Here is a 17,789-nt window from a genome sequence, read left to right as displayed (position 1 = left end):
ACAGCAGTAATAGTTTCCTTGACCAAAATTGCCACTCCCCCTTCTTTTTTATCCCCCTCCCCATCGCGTCTGAAAACCCTGCAACCAGGAACGTTGAGCTGCCATTCCTATCCCTCCTTAAGCCAGGTTTCTGTAATAGCTATGGTATCATACTGCCACATGTCTATCTGTGCCCTCAGCTCGTCTGCTTTATTTGCTATACTCCTTGTATTGAAATAGATACCCTTGAGCACTGCCAAACTCTTTTATTTATTTTCTAACCTTTGTTTCCTCTGCCTAGCAGACTCATCCACTAATTTTCTGCTTTTCATTTTCATTTCTGATTTTATCCCAGCTGAGTCCACCCTCGGGTCCCCATCTCCCTGCTAAAGTAGTTTAAACTCCCCAACAGCACTAGTGAAACGTCCCGCTAGGAACTCAGATCTGGCTCTGTTCGAGGTGCAGCCTGTTCAGCCTGCACAGGCCCCGTCTGTAGAGTATAAAAACTGGCAAGTCATGTTGCAGCTGTACAGAACCTTAGTTAGGCCACACTTAGAATATTGTGTGCAATTCTGGTCGCCACACTACCAGAAGGACGTGGAGGCTTTGGAGAGGGTACAGAGGAGGTTTACCAGGATGTTGCCTGGTCTGGAGCGCATTAGCTATAAGGAGAGGTTGGAAAAACTCGGATTGTTTTCACTGGAACGATAGAGGTGGAGGGGCGACATGATAGAGGTTTACAAAGTTATGAGCGGCATGGACAGAGTGGATAGTCAGAAGCTTTTTCCCAGGGTGGAAGAGTCAGTTACTAGGGGACATAGGTTTAAGGTGCGAGGGGCAAAGTTTAGAGGGGATGTGCGAGGCAAGTTTTTTACACAGAGGGTAGTGAGTGCCTGGAACTTGCTGCCAGGGGAGGTGGTGGAAGCAGATACGATAGTGACGTTTAAGAGACATCTTGACAAATATATGAATAGGAAGGGAATAGAGGGATATGGGCCCTGGAAGTGCAGAAGGTGTTAGTTTCGGCAGGCATCAAGATCGGCGCAGGCTTGGAGGGTCGAATGGTCTGTTCCTGTGCTGTACTGTTCTTTGTTCTTTGTTCTTTGTCTCCCCCAGAGCCAGTCCCAATGTCCCAGGAATCTGAAGCCCTCACTCCTGCACCAACTTTCCAGCCACACATTCATCTGTCTTGTCCTTCTATTCCTGAACTCACTTGCACCTGGCCTGGGAGTAATCCAGAGATTACTACTTTTGAGATCTTGCTTGCTCATTTCTTAGCTAGCTCAGTGAACTCTTTCTACCAGACCACATTCTTCTTTATATCTATGTCGTTGGTACCAATGTGGACCACGACTGCTGGCTGTTCACCCTCTCCCCTCAGAGTGCTCTGGAGCCATTCAGTGATATCGTTGACCCTGGCACCAGGGAGGCAGTACACCATCCTGAATTTACATCTGCGGCCACGGAAACGCCTGTCTGTTCCCCAGTCTATAGAATTTCCTATCACTATGGCTCTTCCAGTCTTCCTTGTGACACCCCCCCCCCCCCCACCCCCGTGCAGCTGAGCCACCCATGGTGCCATGGCCTTGACTCTGGCTGCCCTCCCAGATGAAGTATCACCTTGCTCAGTATTCAGAGCCGAATTCCTGTTGGAGAGTGAAATGTACTCGGGGTCTCCTGCACTTCCTGCCTGTTTCTTCTTGACTGTCTGGCAGTCACCCATTCTCTCTCTCCCTCCATACTAAGCTGTGGGGTGACCACATCTATAAATGTGCTATCCACAAAGCTCTCATTCTCACGAATGCACCGCAGTGTTGCCAACTGCTGCTCAAGTTCCAAAACCCAGAGCTCAAGCTGCTGCAACTGATGCCACTTCCTGCACATATGGTTATCCAAGATCCAAGAAGTGTCCTGGAGTTCCCACATTGCACAGGATGTGCAATGCAGAGGTTGGAGCTGCTCTGCCATTCCTTTATCTGTTAGATAGATAAATCTGGAATAAGAGAGTTAGTACCATTAATGGTGATCATGAAACTACTGAATTGCCATAGAAAATCCATCTGGCTCACTGAGGACATCTACCGTCCTTACACAGTCTAGTCTATGTGTAACACCAGACCCACGACAATATGGTGACACTCAGCTGTCCTCTGAAGTGACCTAGCAAGCTACTCAGTTGTATCAAACATCTACGAGAAAGCACAATAAGAATAAAATTGGATGGACCACCCAGCATCGAACTAGGCTTTAGTGGACCCAGCAAAGTTTTCTTCACTAACATCTCGGGATGTGTGCCAAGATTTGGAGAGCTTTCTCACAGATTAGACATATGTACAGAATCATACTTTCAGCCAATGTCCCAGATTCCTCCATCACCATCCCTGCATACGTCCTGACCCACCTTCGAGACATAGCCACCAGAGGTGGCGGCACAGTGGTATACAGTCAGGAGTGAGTGGCCCTGGGAGTCCTCAATATTGACTCTGGACCCAATGACATCACACGGCATCAGGTCAAACATGGACAAGGAAACCTCCTGCTAATTACCACTCCCTCAGCTGATGAATCAGTACTCCTTCGTGTTGAACACTACTTGGAAGAAGTACTGAGGGTAGCAAGGGCACAGAATGTGCTCTGGTCCAGGGCACTTCAATGCCCATCACCAAGAGTGGCTCAGTAGCATCACACAGCTTGAAAATGGGCAATCATGAGTTGTGGTAGGTTATCAGCAGCAGCAGAATTGCACTCAATCACAATCTGTAATCTCATGGCCCGGCGCATCCCCCACTCTACTATTAAACCAGGTGACCAAATCTGCTTTATTGAAGAGTGTAGAGGAGCATGCCAGGAGCAGCACCAGGCAACCCAAAAAAATGAGGTGCCATCCTGGTTAAGCTACAACACAGGACGACATGCATGCTGAATAGCGTGCTATAGACAGAGATATGCAACCCCACAACCAATGAAGCAGATCAAAGTTCTGCAGTCCTACCACATCCAGTCATGAATGGTAGAGGGCAATTAAACAACTAAAGGGAGGAGGTCACTCCACAAACATCCCCATCCTCAATAATAGCGGAGCCCAGCAAGTCAGACAAAAGCCAAGGCTGAAGCATTTGGAGCCATCTTCAGCCAGAAGTGACGAGTTGATGATCCATCTCGGCCTTCTCTTGAGGTCCCCAGCATCACAGATACCAGTCTTCAGCCAATTCGATTCACTCCACGTGATATCAAGAAACGGCTGAAGGCACTGGATACAGCAAAGGCTATGGGCCCTGACAACATCCTGGCAGTAGTACCAAAGACTTGTGCTCCAAAAGTAGCCAGGTCCCTTGCCAAGCTGTTCCAGTACAGCTACAACACTGGCATCTAACCGACAATGTGGAAAATTGCCCAGGTTTATCCAGTCCACAAAAAGCAAGATAAATCCAATCTGGCTGATTAACGCCCCATCAGTCTTATCTTGATCATCAGCAAAGTGATGGAAAGTGTTATCGACAGTGCGCCAAGCAGCACTTACACAGCAAAACCTGCTGACCGATGCACAGTGGATTCTGCTCGGGTCACTTGGCTCCAGCCTCATTCCAACTTTGTCCAAAGATTGACAAAAGAGCTAAATTCTAGAGGTGTGGTAAGAACCATCGGAACGTGGAAAAGTTACAGCACAGAAAGAGGCCATTCAGCCCATCGTGTCTGTGCCATGCTGAAAAAACTAGCCACCCATTCTAATCCCACCTTCCAGCACCTGGTCCATAGCCTTGCAGGTTACAGCACTTCAGGTGCAGGTCCTGGTAACTTTTAAATGAGTTGTGGGTTTCTGCCTCCACCACCAATTCGAGCAGCGAATTCCAGACACCCACCACTCTCTGGGCGAAAAAGTTTTCCCTCATGTCCCCTCTAATCTTTGTACCAATCACCTTAAATCTGTAACCCCTGGTAACTGACCTCTCCGCTCGGGGAAACAGGTCCTTCCTGTCTACTCTATCTAGGCTGTCATAATTTTGTACACCTCAAGTAAGTCACCCCTCAGCCTCCTCTGTTCTAAGCAAAACAACCCTAGCCTATCCAATCTTTCTGCAATTTTCCAGCCCTTGCAACATTCTTGTAAATCTCCACTGTACTCTCTCCAGAGCAATTATGTCCTTTCTGTAATGTGGTGACCAGAACTGTACGCAATATTCCAGCTGTGGCCTAACCAGCATTTTAGTTTAGTTTAGAGATACAGCACTGAAACAGGCCCTTCGGCCCACCGAGTCTGTGCCGACCATCAACCACCCATTTATACTAATCCTACACTAATTCCATATTCCTACCACATCCCCACCTGTCCCTATATTTCCCCACCACCTACCTATACTAGGGGCAATTTTTTATAATGGCCAATTAACCTATCATCCTGCAAGTCTTTGGCATGTGGGAGGAAACCGGAGCACCCAGAGGAAACCCACGCAAACACAGGGAGAACTTGCAAACTCCACACAGGCAGTACCCGGAATTGAACCCAGGTCCCTGGAGCTGTGAGGCTGCGGTGCTAACCACTGCGCCACTGTGCCACAGTTCCAGCTACAGTTCCAGCATTGCATCCCTGCTTTTGTATTCTGTACCTCAGACCATAAAGGAAAGCATTCCATATGCCTTCTTCACCACTCTATCTACCTGTCCTGCCACCTTCAGGGACATGTGGACATGCACTCCAAGATCTGTCACTTTCTCTACCTCTCTCAATATCGTCCCATTTATTGTGTATTCCCTTGCTTTGTTTGCCCTCCCCAAATGCATTACCTCACACTTCTCCAGATTGAATTCCATTTGCCTCTTCTCTGTCCACTTAACCAAACCATTAATATCTTTCTGGAGTCTACAGCTATCCTCTTCACTATCAACTACGCAGCCAATTTTTGTGTCATCTGCAAACTTCCCACATGCCTCCCACATTTAAGTCCAATCATTAATATATACCACAAACAGCAAGGGACCCAGCACTGAGCCCTGTGGAACGCCATTGGAAACTGAATTCCATTCGCAAAAACACCCATCGACCATTACCCTTTGTTTCCTGTCACTGAGCCAATTTTGGATCCAACTTGCCACATTCCCCTGTATCCCATTGGCTTTTACTTTTTGACCCAGTCTGCCATGTGGGACCGTGTCAAACGCCTTACTAAAATCCATGTAGATAACATCTGCTGCACTACCCTCATGAATCCTCCTTGTTATTTCCTCAAAACATTCAATCGAATTGGTAAGACATGACCTTCCCTTAACAAATCCATACTGAGTATCCCTGATTAATCCGTGCCTATCTAAGTAGCAGTTTTTCCTGTCTCTCAGAATTGATTCTAATAAATTGCCCACCACTGAGGTCAAACTGACCGGCCTATAATTATTTGTCCTATCTCTCGCATCCTTTTTAAACAATGGTACAACATTCGCAGACCTCCAATCGTCTGGTACTTCGCCTGTATCTAGTGAGGATCTGAAGATGATCCTCAGAGCATCCGCTATTTCCTCCCTGGCTTCCTTTAACAGCCTGGGATACAATTCAGCCGGCCCTGGTGATTTACCCACTTTCAAGGATATCAGACCCTCCTCTCATTATACTTATCGTATCTGATATTTCACACTCCTCCTCTTTAACTACAATGTCTGCATCATCCCTCTCCTTTGTGAAGAGAAAGACAAAGTACTCATTAAGAACCCTGCCCACATCTTATGCATCCACGCATAAGTTACCTTGTACATCTCTGATAGGCCCTACCATTTTCTTAGTTAGCCTCTTGCTTTTAGTGTACTGATAAAACATCTTTGGGTTTTCCTTGATTTTACCTGCCAATATTTTTTCATGTCCCCGCTTTGTCTTCCTAATTTCCTTTTTTACTTCACCCCGGCACTCTCTATACTCCTGTAGGCTCTCTAAAGTATTAAGCTTTTATTGCTGTCATAAGCTCTTTTTTCTGCTTTATCTTACCCTGTATGCTTCTAGATAACAAGGGGGTAGTGGAGAAACTTGAGGGTCTGAAATTTGACAAGTCCCTGGGACCAGATGGCCTACATCCTAGGGTTCTAAAAGAGATAGCTGCAGAGATAGTGGATGCGCTGGCTGTGATTTTCCAAAATTCCTTAGATTCAAGAATGGCCCTGTCAGATTGGAAGTTGGCAAATATTATGCTGCTTTTCAAGAAAGGATGTGGAGAGAAAACAGGGAGCTACAGGCCAGTTAGCCTAGCATCAGTCATTGGGAAGATGCTGGAAACTACTATGAAAGAAGTCTGAACATTGCACTTGGAAAAGCATAGTATGATTAGAACAAATCAGCATGGTTTTATTAAAGGGAGATCCTGTTTGACAAATTTATTAGAGTTTTTTTAAGGATGTAACTAGTAGGGTAGATAAAGGGAATACAGTAGATGTAGTATATCTGAATTTTCAAAAGGCATTCAATAAGGAGATTAATAGGCAAGATAAGGGTTCATGTAGTTGGGGGTAATATATTAGCATGGATAGAGGATTGGTTAACAGATAGGAAGCAGAGAGTGGTCATAAATGGGACATTTTCAAGTTGGCAGGCAGTAAATAGTGGGCTGCTGCACGGATCAGTGCTGGGGCCTCAGCTATTTACACTCTATATTAATGACTTGGATGAAGAGACAAAGAGTAATGCATCTAAGTTTGCTGATGATACAAAGCTTGGTGGAAAAGTAACCTATGGGGAGGATATAGAGAGACTGCAAAGAGATATAGACAGGTTAAATGAGTGGGCAACAAGATGGCAAATGGAGTATAATGTAGGGAAGTGCGAAGGTGTTAACTTGGTCACAAAAATTGAAAAGCAGAATATTTTTTTAAAAGGTATGAAATTGGTAAGTGTTGATGTTTAGAGAGTCTTGGGGGTACTCGTACAAGGAATGCACAAAGTTAACATGTAGGTGCAGCAGGCTATTAGGAAGGCAAATGGCATGTTGGCCTTTATTGCAAGGGGATTGGAGTACAGGAATAAAAAAGTCTTACTAAAATTATACAGGGTTTTGGTAAGACCGCACCTGGAATACTGTGTGCAGTTTTGGTCTCCACATTTAAGAAAGGATATACTTGCATTGGAGGCAGTGCAGCAAAGATTTACTAAATTGGCCCCTGGGATGAAGGGGTTGTCCTATGATGAGAGGCTGAGTAAATTGGGCCTATATTCTCTGGTGTTTAGAAGAATGAGAGGTGATCTAATTGAGACATACAAGATTCTGAAAGGGCTTGATAGGGTAGAAGCTGAGATTGTTCCCACTGGTCAGGGAATCTAGAACACGTGGACATAGTCACAGGATAAGGGGTCAATCATTCGGGACTGAGATGAGGAGAAATTACTTCACTCAAAGGGTTGTGAATCTTTGGAATTTTCTACCCCAGAGGGCTATGGATGCTCCATTGTTGAATACATTTAAGGCTGGGAGAGATAGATCTTTGGTCTCGAAGGGAATCAAGGGATATGGGGAGAGGGCAGGAAAGTGGAATTGAAGCCCAAGTTCAGCCATGACCGTGTTGAACGGCGGAGCAGACTTGATGGGCCATATGGTCTACTTCTGCTCCAATTTCTTGTGTTCTTGTGTTTAAATGGTAACCACCTACCCACTACTGGTATTTTAGCTTCTACTTAGTGGATAGACTTAAATGTAGGAGAAAATATAAAAATCAACAGAAAAAGGAAAAGTAAGAAAGAAAATACCCACCAGATACTCACCGATGAGCTCCCTGTGCTTCGCCACTCTCTCTCCCCCCCTCTCGTGCTGTTTGTAGCTTCGAAGTCTCACCCAGCCAATCATCTACCTGCTTCCCTGAGATGTCACACCTCAATTTCTCTTTTGATCGTGTGCTCTGTTCTTGGACATGTGGAGATGTGCTCTGCCGCTGGGACTCTGCCAGTGGTCCTCGTGCTCTTTTTAAACTGCTCTCTCCCCAAGTGATCTGCTACTGTGTCTCTGCAAGTGGTTCCCACTCTCTTTTAAAACTCCTCTCTCCTGATGTGCTCTGTCGCTGTGACTGCCCTTAATATCAAGGCAGCATTTGACCAACTGTGGCACCAAAACTGAAGTCAATGGGAATCATGGGGAAAACTCTCTGCTGGTTGGAGTCACAACTAGAACAAAGGAAGATAGTTGTAGCTCTTGGAGGCCAAACATCTCAGCTGCAGGACATTGCTGTAAGAGTTCCTCAAGATATGTTCTAGGCCCAACCATCTTCAGCTGCTTCATCAAAGACTTTCCCTCCATCATAAGGTCAGAAGTGGGAATGTTCGCTGATGATTGCACAATATTCAGCACCATGCACGACTCCTCAGATACTGAAGCAGCCCGTGTCCACATGCAGCAAGACCTGGACAACATCCAGGCTTGGGCTGATAAGTGGCAAGTAACATTCGCACCACACAAGTGCCAGGCAATGACCATCTCCAACAAGAGAGAATCTAAACATCTCCCCTTGACATTCAACGGCATTACCATCGCTGAATCTCTCACCATCAATATCCTGGGGGTCACCATTGACTAGAAAGTTAACTGGACCAGCCATATAAATACTGTGGCTACAAGAGTAGGTCAGAGGCTGGGAATTCTGTGGTGAGTAACTCACTTCCTGACTTCCCAACGTCAGTCCACTATCTACAATGCACAAGTTAGGAATGTTATAGAATACTCTCCACTTGCCTGGATCGGTGCAGCTCCAATAACACTGAAGAGGATTGACACCCTCGAAGACAAAGCAACTCGCTTGATTGGCACCCAATCCACAAACATTCACTCCCTCCACCACTGACGCACAGTGGCAGCAGTGTGTACCATCTACAAGATGCATTGCAGCAACTTGCCAAGGTTTCTTTGACAGTTCCTTCCAAACCCGCAGTTCTACCACCTAGAAAAATGAGAGCAGCAGATGCCTGGGAACACAAGTTCCCCTCCAAGTCACACACCATCCTAACTTGGAACTATATCGCCGTTTCTTCACTGTCACTGGGTCAAAATCCTGGAACTCCCTTCCTAACAGCACTGTGGGTGTACCTACCCCACAGTGACTGCAGCCATTCAAGAAGGCAGCTCACTACCACCTTCCCTAGGGCAATTAGGGATGGTTAATAAATGCTGGCCTAGCCAGCGATACCCAAATCCCATGAATTAATTTTAAAAAAGGAAAGAAGGTGCATGGGAACACCACCACCTTCAATTTGCCCTCCAGTTGCATGCCATCTTAACTTGGAACTCTATCACTATTCCTTCAGAATCGCTCGGTCAAAAAACTAGAACTTCCTCCCTAACAGTACTGTGGAAACGCCTTCAGCACACTGACTGCAGCAGTTCAAGAAGGCAGCTCACCACCACCTTCCAGGGCAATTAGGGATGGGCAATAAATGCTGGCATTGCCAGCGATGCCCACATCCCATAAATGAATTTTTTAAAAATGCATCCTCTGCACTATGGAAGTCCAGTCTCTCTACACCTCCATCCCCCGCCAGGACGGTTTGACGGCTCTCCACTTCTTCCTTGAACAGAGGCCCAACCAGTCCGCATCCACCACCATCCTCTTCCGTCTCGCTGAACTTGTTCTCACATTGAACAACTTCTCCTTCAACTCCACTCACTTCCTTCAAGTAAAAGGTTTTGCTATGGGTACCCACATGGGTCCTAGTTATGCCTGTCTTTTTGTGGGATATGTCGAACATTCCCTGCTCCAGTCCTACTCAGGCACCAACTCTTTTTCCGGTACATTGATGACTGTATCAGTGCCGTTTCCTGCTCCCGCCCCAAACTGGCAAACTTTATCAACTTTGCTTCCAATTTCCACTCTTCTCTCACCTTTACATGGTCCATCTCTGACACTTCCCTTCCTCGACTTCTCTGTCTCCATCTCTGGGGATAGGCTGTCTACTAATATTCATTATAAGCCCACCAACTCCCACAGCTACCTCAACTACACTTCTTCACACCCTGCCTCCTGTAAGGACTCCATTCCATTCTCCCAGTTTCTCCGCCTCCGACGCATCTGCTCTGATGATGCTACCTTCCACAACAGCGCTTCTGATACGTCTTCCTTTTTCCTTAACCCAAGGATTCCCCCCCACACTGTGGTTGACAAGGCCCTTGACTGTGTCCGGCCCATTTCCCGCACCTCTACCCTTACCCCTTCCCCTCCCTCCCAGAACTGCGACAGGGTTCCCCTTGTCCTCACTTTCCACCCCACCAGCCTCCACATCCAAAGGATCATCCTCCACCATTTCTGCCATGTCCAGCGTGATGCCACCACCAAACGCATCTTCCCCTCCCCTGTCAGTATTCCGAAGGGATCGTTCCCTCCGCGACACCCTGGTCCACTCCTCCATTACCCCCACCACCTCGTCCCCTTCCCATGGCACCTTCCCCTGCAATCGCAGAAGGTGAAATACCTGCCCATTTACCTCCTCTCTCCTCACCACTAAGGCTCCAAACACTCCTTCCAGGTGAAGCAGTGATTTATTTGTACTTCTTTCAATGTAGTATACTGTATTCGCTGCTCACAATGTGGTCCCCTCTACATTGGGGAGACCAAACGCAGATTGGGTGACCGCTTTGCGGAACACCTCCGCTCAGTCTGAAAGCATGACTCCGAGCTTCTGGTTGCTTGCCATTTCAACACCCCCAAACCCCCCCCACCTGCTCACATGCCCACATATCTGTCCTGGGATTGCTGCAGTGTTCCAGTGAGCATCAACGCAAGCTCGAGGAACAGCATCTCATTTATCGATTAGGCACGCTACAGCCTGCCCGACTGAACATTGAGTTCAATAATTTCAGAGCATCATGGGCCCCCCTTTTTATTTGTAGTTATTTTTTCTTTTTTATTATTTATTATTTGTTTATTTTGTTTTAGTTTGTTTCATCATTCATTTTTTTTTACCAAGTGCCTACCCACTGTTTCTTTTCATGTTTGTGCTTTGGGCCAGGGCTGTTCATTTTTATGTCCATTAACACCCTCTCTGCACTAACGCTTTGTCTTTCAGCACGCCATTAACATAACATTTGCCTTTGCTCCATGACTTTCTGGTCAGTTGCTCTGTGACCCTCTGTCCTATCAACACCTTGCCCTTTGTTATCTTTTGACCACCCTCGCTTTATTTGCTTAAAACCTATTATATTTCTAACATTTGCCAATTCTGAAGAAAGGTCACTGATCTGAAACATTAACTCTGCTTCTCTCTCAACAGATGCGGCCAGACCTGCTGAGCATTTCCAGCATTTCTTGTTTTTATTTTGGATTTCCAGTATCTGCAGTATTTTGCTTTTATATAAAAAAAATAACTGCTGATCCTTAGCCAGCACAGTGAGGCCACATCTCATTTTGAAATATAGCATAACATACACAAATAGAACAACTCCATGATGCTGCTCTCGACATAAAATTAAGTGATGTCGTTCACATTAAATAATAACCTTGCTATAAGGAGCAATATGAGAGCTCAGGATTATGATCATCCTTTTCCCCTGTAACCATGGCCAGGTAGCCAGATAGAAGCCACAGAAAACTGCAACAATGAAAGCCTGCACTGTCTGCAAGTTGCAGTGGGAAAGAGAGTGAGTGAATGAAACAGTGAAATCCAATGCACAACTGAGATGACCATTCTTTAGAGTATAGCATTGCTTATTTCATTCCAATCACCCAAAGATCAGGTTACTGAAGATCACATTAAATTTTGTTTTTGGACCTGTCCTGATAGTGAAGATTATTTCCACAGATTCTTGCTTGCTGGTCTTGATCAGGCTGTGAAGTAATGATTCAAAGTGAATTGAGGCATTTCTCCACAGGAAAAGGGGGAAGTCAAGTCATGGTCAGTTACACAGTATCAAAGACAGAAAGGAGTCTGGGAATACAATCACTAATATTTCGAAACACAAAAATCACATAGCCTTCTCACTATTATATTGCTATAATTACTATTTTCCCTTCAAGGAATAGTACGAGCTTGGCTCAGTGTCGCACTGACCTGTGAGTTAGAAGGTTGGGGGTTTAACCCTAATACAGGGATGAGCACACTTCAATGCAATATTGAGGGAGTGTTGCATTATTGGAGGTGCAGTATTTTGGATGCTCAGGTGGAGGGAAGAGATCCCATGGCACCATTTAAAGAAGAGTTGAGGAATTATCACTATAACACCACCAAAAAAGATTAACTGGTTGTTTATCTCACTGCTGCTTGTGGGATCTTGCAGTGCAAAATGGTTTTGCATACATAACGACAGTGATGAGACTTTTTTTAAGAAGTAGTTCATTCCCTGCAAAGTGCTTTGGGAAAAGCTGGAGACATGAAAGTTGCTTTATAAATGTAAGTTCTTTAATTTCTATCTACAATCTAGGTCAATCTCTTTACGAATGCCTTTCTTGCGATCAATATCCTTTCATCCATCCCTTTGTTTATTCTTCCTGCATACAAAATTTGAGGGGAAATTAAGGTGAGTCTGTGGTAATTGCAGAACAAATTGAAATGTTCCCAGCAAATTTGAAATTTGCAACCTTCAAAATACTCGTGAGTATTAGTTGAGTTTATTTGCTGGCAAACATGATGGAAACATTTTCAAAGCCATATGATTACACACCTGTTTAGACACATTATTTCTCAGATATGTGCCTTTGACTTTTAATCAATCATCTATATTTCGTCTGTTGAAATCATGGAAGTACACAGTCTTTTTACCTAATGATGTTTAGACTGAACTGCTCATGTACATTGCAATTAGTTATTTTGGAAAGAAATTCTGTTACATGTAGATAGGGTAAAAGCTCAGACTTTTATCTGTTAGATAACCTCATCATAGTTCAACTATATAAAGTCATAACCATAACCATCGATCACCGACAAGAACCATGGCTTTCCTTTGGATTCTCTCTTGCTTTGCCTTCCTAGGTGCAGCTCATGGACTGAGTAAGTTAAAACATCTATAAAGTATTTTAATTTCTATCTTACAAGGAGTTGCATGGTGAGATTGACTCATTTGTACATTGACTTCCAACACAGACTGTGGGGTACCGGCCATCTCTCCTGTCATCACAGGCTATGCAAGAATCGTGAATGGTGAAGATGCCGTTCCAGGATCTTGGCCCTGGCAGGTCTCCCTGCAGGTAGGTTAAAGCTAAGATTCCAGGTCTGAATAACTCCTAGTCAGGTAACTGTTACATTATTAGCACTTCACTCTGTTTAAAAAGGCCACCTTCTGGCAAAGGCCAAACACTCCTGGTCAATTTTCACTGGCGGCCCTGTGGTAATTTTGATGAGTATGGAATCTCTGCCCATAGTGAAGCTACATTTGAAGAATATATTACGGGCATACATTCATTTTCCATATAATGTTGATAAAACAAAATAATGCTAATGGTACATTGTCAATAGAAATTTGCTGCCTGGAGCCAAAGATCTTGCGTGAATCAACAGCCAGTTTCAAGAATGCAAAGTGGCCGCTGTAATCACTACGTGAGCTAGTTTAGACGTTTAAAAGTCAGGCGTAATCTGATCAAAACAGGTATTTGTGAAAGTCACATCTCTGAACCACTGATGGAACACATCCATTGTGCTGCTGATTCTTATTTCTGTCAATTTTGAGTTTGCAAACTGGCCCTTTTTCATACAAAAGCAGGTATGTAGAGATTAACACTTGCGAGACAGATAATCCTAACAATAATGGTTCAAATATTGGATTTTCTGTACTGATTAATACTTTGCTTTCTGCACTAGAAAAGTAATGGCTTTCATTTCTGTGGTGGCTCCTTGATTAATGAAAACTGGGTTATTACTGCTGCCCATTGCAGTGTGAGGTAAGGTTACAGCATCAGCATCTTCACAATCTCTGTTAAATATACAAAGGGATATGATATTTACTGAGTCTAATCTTTTATTTTCTGTAGCAAACGCCACATTGTAGTGATTGGAGAGTACAACAAATGCACATCAGATGTAAAAACTCAGGCCATTACAGTTGCTAAGGTAGGATGCTCCAATCTTTAAAATCAATTTTATTCAAGGTTTTATCAATTCAGTTTAAAAGTAGAAACTGAAATCAGTAACTGTTATTAAAAGCACTTAAGGCAGTAGAAGAACATTTCCAGCACTGTTTGATTAAATATGTCTTATTCTTTCTGTGCTAGTTTTATATTATCCCTCTCTTTTAAAGTAAACTCCTGTCACGATATAATGTACTGTATTTGTTGCAATTGATTTTTCTCCCAAGCTCAAATACGCAACTTTACTTCTTAATTGAGAAACCCAAATTAAGGCCTGAGACCCATAATGCAGGACATTACCAGGGGAAGGCCGAGGCTCATAATACAGGAGATCACCAGGGGAGGGCTGAGGTTCATAATACAGGACATCACCAGGGGAGGGCTGAGGTTCATAATACAGGACATCACCAGGGGAGGGCCGAGGTTCATAATACAGGACATCACCAGGGGAGTGCCGAGGTTCCTAATACAGGACATCACTAGGGGAGGGCTGAGGTTCATAATACAGGACATCACCAGGGGAGGGCCGAGGTTCCTAATACAGGACATCACCAGGGGAGGGCCGAGGTTCCTAATACAGGACATCACCAGGGGAGGGCCGAGGTTCCTAATACAGGACATCACCAGGGGAGGGCCGAGACTCATAATATAGGACATCACCAGGGGAGGGCTGAGGTTCATAATACAGGACATCACCCATGGAGGGCTGAGGCCCATAATACAGGAATTCACCAGGGGAGGGATGAGGCCCATAATACAGGACATCACCCATGGAGGGCTGAGGCCCATAATACAGGACATCATCCGGAGAGGGCTGAGGCCCATAATACAGCAATTCACCAGGGGAGGGATGAGGCCCATAATACAGGACATCATCAGGAAAGGGCTGAGGCCCATAATACAGGAATTCACCAGGGGAGGGATGAGGCCCATAATACAGGACATCATCAGGAAAGGGCTGAGGCCCATATTACAGGAATTCACCAGGGGAGGGATGAGGCCCATAATACAGGACATCATCAGGAAAGGGCTGAGGCCCATAATACAGGAATTCACCAGGGGAGGGATGAGGCCCATAATACAGGAATTCACCAAGGGAGGGATGAGGCCCATAATACAGGACATCACCCATGGAGGGATGAGGCCCATAATACAGGACATCATCAGGAAAGGGCTTGAGGCCCATAATACAGGAATTCACCAGGGGAGGGATGAGGCCCATAATACAGGAATTCACCAGGGGAGGGCTGAGGCCCATAATGCAGGACAGCATCCGGGGAGGGCTGAGGCCCATAATAGAGGATATCACCCGGGGAGGGCTGAGGCCCATAATACAGGACATCATCCAGAGAGGGCTGAGGCCCATAATACAGGACATCATCCGGGGAGGGCTGAGGCCCATAATAGAGGATATCACCCATGGAGGGCTGAGGCCCATAATACAGGACATCATCCGGAGAGGGCTGAGGCCCATAATACAGGACATCATCCGGGGAGGGCTGAGGCCCATAATAGAGGATATCACCCGGGGAGGGCTGAGGTCCATAATAGAGGATATCACCCGGGGAGTGCTGAGGCCCATAATAGAGGATATCACCCGGGGAGGGCTGAGGCCCATAATACAGGATATCACCCGGGGAGGGCTGAGGCCCATAATACAGGACATCATCCGGGGAGGGCTGAGGCCCATAATAGAGGATATCACCCGGGGAGGGCTGAGGCCCATAATAGAGGATATCATCCGGGGAGGGCTTAGGCCCATAATACAGGACATCATCCGGAGAGGGCTGAGGCCCATAATGCAGGTCATCACTAGGGAAAGGCTGAGGCCTATGATCAGTGCGCCCCCAGGAACTGCCAGTAGTACTGAACATTGTCAGGGCAAGGGCCATGACCCATGATACAGGACATCACCAGGAGAAGAGCTAAGAGTCCTCATGCAGAGCACCACTGAGATTGAAAGCAACAGCAAAGACAAGAAAAATCAAGACGTGGTTGGGAGGACCTAATCCCAGTCTTGTGTCTTACAGGCTATTACCCACCCCAACTGGAATCCGTATACCATCAACAACGACATCACTCTTGTAAAGCTGTCATCACCTGTTAAGTTCAATCCACGTGTGTCCTCTGTTTGTCTACCTGGTGCAAATGACAACATTAGTGCTGGCAAGCTGTGTGTCACTACAGGATGGGGACTGACTAACTCCAATGGTATGACACCTCAATTGCTTTGGAGACAGCAAAGTTATGTTGACTGCTGTAGCTGGATCTCAGTTGGACATCAAGCTCTTGGTTGCTTACTGTATCAATTAAAAGCTTCACACAGGAGAATGCAAAATATTATTACAGATAAGAGTCTAGGAAATTCAAGCATTACTTCTGAAAGATACAAATATTGTAAACAGAATGATGTATTGGGTTCAAATGCTGAATGACTCCCTCTGTGCTTAATTTTAATGCATTACTGCAGAGTTTCTACATCAGCCCACATTGCAAAGGGATAGACCACTGCAAAGGGATAAACACACACATGCTTAGTGCTAGCAATGCCATTTCACTACTGTAGCCTCCTAACTGGGGTAGCCCGTCCCGCAAAACAATATGTGTCAGAGAAATACTGCCATCCCTCCCAGCGAGCTGTCCAGCAACCAGTTACAAATCACTGATGTGCCCTTGTACAATGTAAACCTCATTTAGCTCAGTTGCTGCCCTACCACATTCGTAGCCCTGGAGAACTTGCTGAGCCAGGAAAGGAGGCATTTGCAAGGTGATCTTACAGAGGTGTATAATATAATATCTGGTGTGGTAAAGGATTATCCACCATATAATTTAAAATAAACTGTGGGAAAAGGATAAGGAGACAGCAATTTAAATTAGTTAAAAGGTGTCAAGGAGCTTCTTCCTGCAGAGAATGATCAACACTTGGATTGGACTTCCAAGCAGAGTGGTGCAGGAGACAACTCTGGAACCTCTGAAGAGAAAACTATGCACCAGGAGTGGAGGGTTGCTCCTGATTAAGATGAGCTAAATAGCCTTCTTCATTATGGAGTAGCTTCTGATCTTGTTCAAAACACAGGAATGTGAGCAATACTACCCATTCCATTTATCTATATTTATATAGTGTTCATGAGACTCATCAAAGCATTTAAAACCAATGTAACTTGCCTAAGAATAAGCACAATTAAGTTTGTGCACAAAAGTTGCAACAAAGGCCCCAAATTTTCCAAGAACAAGTGCTGTGCAAACACAGATAATATTTTACTGTTTCAGGAAAACCTAACAATCCTTTCCTCTTCCCTTCAGCTTTTGGAACACCTTGCATTCTGCAACAGACGTCTCTTCCTCTCCTGAGCAACAAGCAATGTCAGAAGTATTGGGGCAACAAGATCTCAGATGTGATGATCTGTGCTGGGGCTTCTGGTGCTTCCTCCTGTATGGTATGTAAACACGCCCATTGGGAAAGGTTCGTTCAACGTCTTTTAGTGCCTCCCATTAAATCTAATTTATTTGTTTACAGGGTGACTCAGGTGGACCTCTTGTCTGTCAGGAGGGAGGAGCCTGGTATCTAGTGGGAATTGTTTCCTGGGGAAGTGGCTCGTGCTCCGTTAATTCTCCTGGAGTTTATGGCCGTGTGACCGAGTTCCGCAACTGGATTGATCAGACTCTTGCCAATAATTAAAAGAATATCTATTATACGGTGCAATTCAAATAAAAATTAATGACCAGTTATTTATTGTTTGTCTGACTTTTTCTTTTAAACATCTCACATGCTTCAAACATAAGTGTTATTATGAATGCCTTTGAAC

At 45.1% G+C, this 17,789-nt stretch overlaps 1 protein-coding gene across 1 annotated transcript; it reads left to right on the top strand.

The window, feature by feature from the left end:
* The first annotated feature begins 12,852 nt into the window (after window positions 1–12,852).
* On the top strand, window positions 12,853–17,669 carry LOC137379209 (chymotrypsinogen A-like). The gene is made up of 7 exons (XM_068049924.1): window positions 12,853–12,910; window positions 13,004–13,107; window positions 13,718–13,797; window positions 13,888–13,966; window positions 16,014–16,194; window positions 17,287–17,420; window positions 17,501–17,669. The coding sequence occupies exons 1-7, from the start codon at window positions 12,853–12,855 to the stop codon at window positions 17,660–17,662; spliced, it is 798 nt and encodes a 265-aa protein (XP_067906025.1). The 3' UTR covers window positions 17,663–17,669.
* Window positions 17,670–17,789: the final 120 nt, after the last annotated feature.

This window comes from Heterodontus francisci, chromosome 17, assembly GCF_036365525.1.
Source record: "Heterodontus francisci isolate sHetFra1 chromosome 17, sHetFra1.hap1, whole genome shotgun sequence".
Classification (NCBI taxonomy): Eukaryota; Metazoa; Chordata; class Chondrichthyes; order Heterodontiformes; family Heterodontidae; genus Heterodontus; species Heterodontus francisci.
This window is presented reverse-complemented; position numbering and strand designations above follow the sequence as displayed.

Excerpts from the sequence above, each read along its gene's own strand:
- LOC137379209 (XM_068049924.1), top strand. The coding sequence starts at position 12,853 with ATGGCTTTCCTTTGGATTCTCTCTTGCTTTGCCTTCCTAGGTGCAGCT. Across the intron at positions 12,911-13,003 it reads AGGTGCAGCTCATGGACTGA|ACTGTGGGGTACCGGCCATC; the intron begins GTAAGTTAAAAC and ends CTTCCAACACAG. Across the intron at positions 13,798-13,887 it reads GCTGCCCATTGCAGTGTGAG|CAAACGCCACATTGTAGTGA; the intron begins GTAAGGTTACAG and ends TATTTTCTGTAG.